The sequence below is a fragment of the Agrilus planipennis genome, unplaced genomic scaffold (assembly GCF_000699045.2).
Source record: "Agrilus planipennis isolate EAB-ADULT unplaced genomic scaffold, Apla_2.0 scaffold13, whole genome shotgun sequence".
Taxonomy (NCBI): Eukaryota; Metazoa; Arthropoda; class Insecta; order Coleoptera; family Buprestidae; genus Agrilus; species Agrilus planipennis.
The window spans coordinates 2,343,161-2,348,550 of NW_020439040.1; the positions used below are offsets into that span (position 1 = coordinate 2,343,161).

The 5,390-nt window shown below is 29.3% G+C and overlaps 2 protein-coding genes across 2 annotated transcripts in view; one reads left to right on the forward strand and one right to left on the reverse strand.

The window, feature by feature from the left end:
- The window catches only part of LOC108744283 (importin-5), a 7,674-nt gene extending 6,259 nt beyond the window's left edge, over positions 1 to 1,415 (reverse strand). The window contains exons 1-2 of the mRNA XM_018479980.2: positions 1,182 to 1,415; positions 112 to 423 (exon numbers count right to left, since the gene is read on the reverse strand). Coding sequence (XP_018335482.1) covers positions 112 to 423; positions 1,182 to 1,262 — 393 coding nt within the window. The 5' untranslated portion in view covers positions 1,263 to 1,415. The remainder of the gene's footprint in view (positions 1 to 111; positions 424 to 1,181) is intronic.
- A 217-nt stretch (positions 1,416 to 1,632) lies between these two features.
- On the forward strand, positions 1,633 to 5,382 carry LOC108744300 (exosome component 10). Its single transcript, XM_018480002.2, has 11 exons — positions 1,633 to 1,835; positions 1,898 to 2,293; positions 2,383 to 2,564; positions 2,796 to 3,126; positions 3,181 to 3,371; positions 3,438 to 3,594; positions 3,693 to 3,841; positions 3,905 to 4,067; positions 4,124 to 4,372; positions 4,427 to 4,594; positions 4,656 to 5,382. The coding sequence occupies exons 1-11, from the start codon at positions 1,767 to 1,769 to the stop codon at positions 5,367 to 5,369; spliced, it is 2,769 nt and encodes a 922-aa protein (XP_018335504.1). The 5' UTR covers positions 1,633 to 1,766; the 3' UTR covers positions 5,370 to 5,382.
- The last annotated feature ends 8 nt before the right edge of the window (positions 5,383 to 5,390 follow it).

The following is a 5,390-nucleotide window of genomic DNA, read 5'->3' on the forward strand; positions in this document are numbered from 1 at the left end:
ATTATTTGGTATATAATACTAATATTATAAATGCTATATGAATTAGTTCAATACCAATTTATAAATAAATAAGAGACACAAAAAAATCTTAAATAGTTCAACCATAATTACCTGTAAAAATTCTGGCCACATATTATTTCCATCATCATCAATTAAATTTCTGGCTATTTCAGCAGCTACTTCACAAACTTTATGTCTCATCTGAGATGTCTGCTCTTGCTGTATGGCCAATAATACTTGCTCTTTAAGTTGTTGCTGGTTCTCAGGAGGAAGTTTTGGATAAAAATCCACAAACTCACTTGATAAAAGTCTTCGTAATAAAACTGCTGACATTTGACGTGCCTCTTCATTTAATTGCGAATTTCTGATAGCTCCCAAGAGATAACTAACTTTTACTTCAACTGGGATATTGCCATATGTCTCCTAAAAGAATATTTATGTTTTGAAAATATCAATTATTTCAAAAATTATGGTGCACTTAAAAATAATCACCTTTTACACACAGTTGATTCAATGCACAATTGTTTATAAATAGAATTCACACAACAAAGAATTTTTGGTCCTAGGTCTTGTGAAAATATTTTTCTTTCTGTTAGGTTAGTTATTAACAAACATAGATTGACAAAATACTTTATTTATAAATCATTCAACCTATGAGTAATGCATACATAACTAATAACAATAACTACTTAGCACTCAACGCATTATAAAATCAACTGTTTAATAATTTTAATTACTTAAAGCATTTTTTTACAATTCACGCAGTTTAATGAGAAGTTTTTCTTTTATTTTGACACTAATTCGATAAATACAAACACTTGTAGGAAAATACTTATAATTGACGTTTATGAAGGGGTATATTTCAAACGAAAAATCGACACTACCACATATTATAACCTAACAAATAAAAAGTAAAACATTTTTGGAAGCCCATAATGTCGTATTTAATAATTTGCGGTAATTGCAACCTCTTGAGGTATGCGTTATTTTTTATAAAACAAATAATAGCACGTAGTCAAATTAGTATACAATGTAAACAACCACCTATGTGACAATAACCACGCGTTATAGAAAGGTTAATCCAAGAAGCAGATAATAATAAACAAAAAAACTTAGTAATTGTACACGTTTTAGCAATGACCTTAATCTTATTATAACTAAAAATACACTCAATTTCTTACCTCAGCTTGAGATCGAATATCGTTGTCTGTTGATAGAAGGGTTGTCAAAAGTTGATAAAATTGCTCTTGGTCCGCAGCCATGGCTTTAAGTTTATGGTAAAAAGAATGATTAAATAAAAGTCAATTCAAAATAACACTATCTCAGCTCTTCACAAAAATCACTAGATAGTACACCCAGGAGAGCCAATATTAAATTAATGAATTTTACATTCGTATACCGGCAAAATTTATATTGAAAAATATTAAAAAAGATTTGTTTAAATGAAACATTCAAATGAAGTTAAGATGAACTTTTTCCACAAATTTTGTATCAAATCTTTGGCGGATATGCCAGAGTACACAATTAATACAAAAATGATTGCAGTACCAGATTAATGTTCTGCCATCTACATTTGATATTCTACACTATTATTGACTTTAAATTGTCAAAACGTCAATAGAATTGAAAAAAGCTCAAAAAAACAACATTTCTTATTCATTTCTTATTTTAGGTTAGTGAATGCACACATGTGTCTAATATTATTATAATTATATTATCTGTTACTAATGAAGTAGAATTACACAATATAGAAGAGGATAAACAATATGGAAAATTCTGAAAATTTAAACTTTTCAAAGGTGCAGGAAAATATGACTTTAAACGACTATATAAAGGTAGTACTGAATATGATTGTCTCGTTTAAGGCCCTAATAGTTTTTCTTTTTTTTTTTTTAAGGATGGTTTTAAAGTAATGGTTGAGGCCACAAGATCTTCTAATTCTTTACCAGGAAGAGATGACTGGGCATACTACAGTATAAATGATAATTTCAAAAAGTGCATGGAAAATGAAAGCGAGAGAATTTTGCAAATCATGAATCGTTTACTACGCAAACAAGAGATTGAAGAGAATATTCGGAATCGTGACGTACAAGAGAAAACTGAACTAATTATTGAAGCAAATGATACTGTATTAGAGAAAGTTGCTAATAATATTGATGAGCTAAATGGCATTAGAAGGAAACCATCACAACTAGTTGAATTACAAACAATCACTGCACAATTACCTATTAATGGATCATGGAACAGATTAAATAAAGCATCATTTGCTATGAATTCATCTTCCTTTTCCCAAGTAATTACTAATCAAATTATTTATATAGATTATAATTGTACCTATTTTCTGCATTTAATTAAGTACTAAGACCTATTTTACTTTTTTAGCAACAAGCACAGTTAAAGTCAGTAACATTATTAGCAGCAAGAAATATTGTAAAGCCACAAAATTTTTTTAAAGATAAAATTGACAACAGTAATGATAATCCGTGGATGCCAAGAATTAAAGAAAAACCAAACTCTTTGAAACCTTTAGCAATTTTCTTGGAAGAAAGTGAATTTGGAGATACGTAAGTTATTATAATTATTAATAATTAAAACCAAGAATATTTCAGCATATTTGACAATGACTTTATAAGTCCAAATAATACTATAGAGAAATCTAAATATAATAGTGAAATATTCTTATTTTCAATAAGAATTTGATTGATTTGAGTGTATTAATTAATTAAATAATAAAATAGTAAACAATTATTTGGATAAAGTAAGATAAACACATTAGTTTTAACTTTCATGTTTAGATACTCACATCCTTATGAGTTTGAATTGGAAAGATTTACTCCTATCCCAGAACAGCTTATTCAAACTGAAGCAGTATTTCCAAAACTAATTGAAGAAACCCCATTGTATGAAGTTAATACTCCTGGCGAATTAAACAACATGTTGGAAGATTTATATAAACATACAGAGATAGCAATTGATTTAGAGCATCATTCATATAGGTCTTTTATGGGAATTACTTGTCTTATGCAAATATCTACTTGTAATGCTGATTATATAATTGATACATTAGCTCTTAGAGATAAATTGTATATTCTTAATGAAGTATTCACAAACCCATCTATTGTAAAGGTCATTGAAATAGTGTTATTTTTGTTATAAAGTACTCATTTATTTATTGCTTAGATTTTCCATGGAGCTATCTCAGATATAGAATGGTTGCAACGGGACCTCTCTTTGTATATTGTGAACATGTTTGATACACATTTTGCATCCAAAGAATTGGGATATACAGGACTTTCATTAAGTTACTTATTGACAAAGTTCTGTAACATTAAACCTAATAAGCATTTTCAGTTAGCAGATTGGAGAATTCGGTATGCTATAATCAATTATAAATTACATAACATAAACATTAATGAGATAAAATTATCTTTTGATAGGCCTTTGCCAGATGAATTGAAAACTTATGCTAGAATGGACACACATTATCTTATTTATATCTATCGTATGCTGAAAAATGAACTTTTACAAAAGGCAAATGGCAAGGACAATTTGCTAAAGTCTGTGATTCATAAAGGAACACAGCTGTGTTCAAAGGTAAACAGAAAGAAATTGATATTATTTTTATTTCATTAGCACTCTTACTAAGAAGTATTTCTACATGTTTATCAAAAGTGAAAAGAGATTATTTCCAGAGATATATTAAACCTCTTTTAAAAGAAGATAGCCATTTAGAGTTTTATCGCAAAAGTAAAAGGATATTTGATAATCGTCAAATGTACGCACTAAAAGAATTGTACCGCTGGCGAGATAAAATAGCAAGAGAAGAAGATGAAAGTACTGGGTACTCCTATTTTTTATTCGATTTTTTCTGATTTCAGGATTTTAAAAAATACTTTTGTTTAAGGTATGTTTTACCCAATCATATGCTATTAAAAATATCTGAAAAGTTACCTCGTGAAATGCAAGGAATTCTTGCTTGTTGCAACCCTATACCAGTTCTTGTAAGGTCCAATTTATTACAGTTACATCAATTTATTCTAAAAGCTAGAGAACAACCAACAATAAAGGTGATAAAGTTTATGTTAGAAATTAATTTCATGTACCAAGAAATATATTATTGTAGCCAATATTAAAAGAAGGCAATAGAAGTCGAGGAAGTACTCAAAAAATATTTAAAACCAATATAGAAAGTCCTCTTCATTGCCCCCATGATTTGTCAAAACAGCAAGAATTTAGAGACGATTTACCAATATTACTTTCAAGTTGTTCAGATAAAATTCAAGCCACAAATATAGAGGAAGTTACAGCAGAATTATTGATTGAGAAAAAGCAACCATCGATATCGATTTTTGCTACTGACGGATTTGATGATGTGATTATAATAGTACAATGTAATTATTATTAATTTCTATATTTACGTTTTCAGGCTATTAAGTCTCGCCTTAAGATGAAAAACTTGAAATTTTTGGGTCCATTTGATAGATACCAATTGGTTAAACCTTACATAGCTGCAGAAGAAGCTAAGGAAACGGCAAAGAAGGCAGAAGCTAGTGCAGAATGTAATGACCGTACAGACGAGGAACGAATCGCGGCTGTAGGTTTTCAGTGTAAGGAACTAAAAAAATTTAATTAATATCAGTTCGTTTTTTTTTTAGTTGCATGAACATTTCAAATCTGTCTCACAACTCGTCCCTCAAAAATTATCATCTGAAGAACAGTCAGCTTCCAATGCAATGTTTGTTAATTTAAATCCTCCAGTGAAAGTAATAAATAAGATAAAACAGAAAAAATCATTGGTAAAGATGGGTGGAAGAAAAAGAAGACGAGAAGAAGTAGAAGAACAAGATAATTACAATGGAGCTGAAGCAAAAAGTTCAATGATTACGCCTGTACCATTTATAAAGCCATTTAAAGATTCAAACACCAACAAGAAACGGTTTAGAAAGCGTAAACGAAAAAATAATGACAGTAATTTGCAATTTGAAGACCAACAGTATCCGCCTCAAAAACGACAGAAACAAAATAATCAACCACAAAACCAAAATATTAACCAACAACAAATGAATACCTGCGACAAAGGCAAATCATCGCAAAACAAGGCTAAAAAGACTCGTGCTCAATTTTTCAAAGACAAACAGAAAAAGGTGCAGAGATCTATGAATGACAGTCAAAGTATACAGGGAAATTTGAGGAACGAAAGAAAAAACTTTAACAATCCATCCTTTGGAAAAGGAAGAAAAGAGGACAATTTCAGGCCTTTTGATTATGCTTCTGTAGATTATTCACAATTTAAGACTAATGATATGATTCCTAACAGAAATCAATTCAAAACTAAATTCAAAGGGAAGGTAAGTATTTCAACTTATTAATGAATAAATAAAATATTTTAA

Excerpts from the sequence above, each read along its gene's own strand:
- LOC108744300 (XM_018480002.2), top strand. The coding sequence starts at position 1,767 with ATGGAAAATTCTGAAAATTTAAACTTTTCAAAGGTGCAGGAAAATATG. Across the intron at positions 3,595-3,692 it reads GAACACAGCTGTGTTCAAAG|AGATATATTAAACCTCTTTT; the intron begins GTAAACAGAAAG and ends GATTATTTCCAG. Across the intron at positions 4,595-4,655 it reads ACGAGGAACGAATCGCGGCT|TTGCATGAACATTTCAAATC; the intron begins GTAGGTTTTCAG and ends TTTTTTTTTTAG.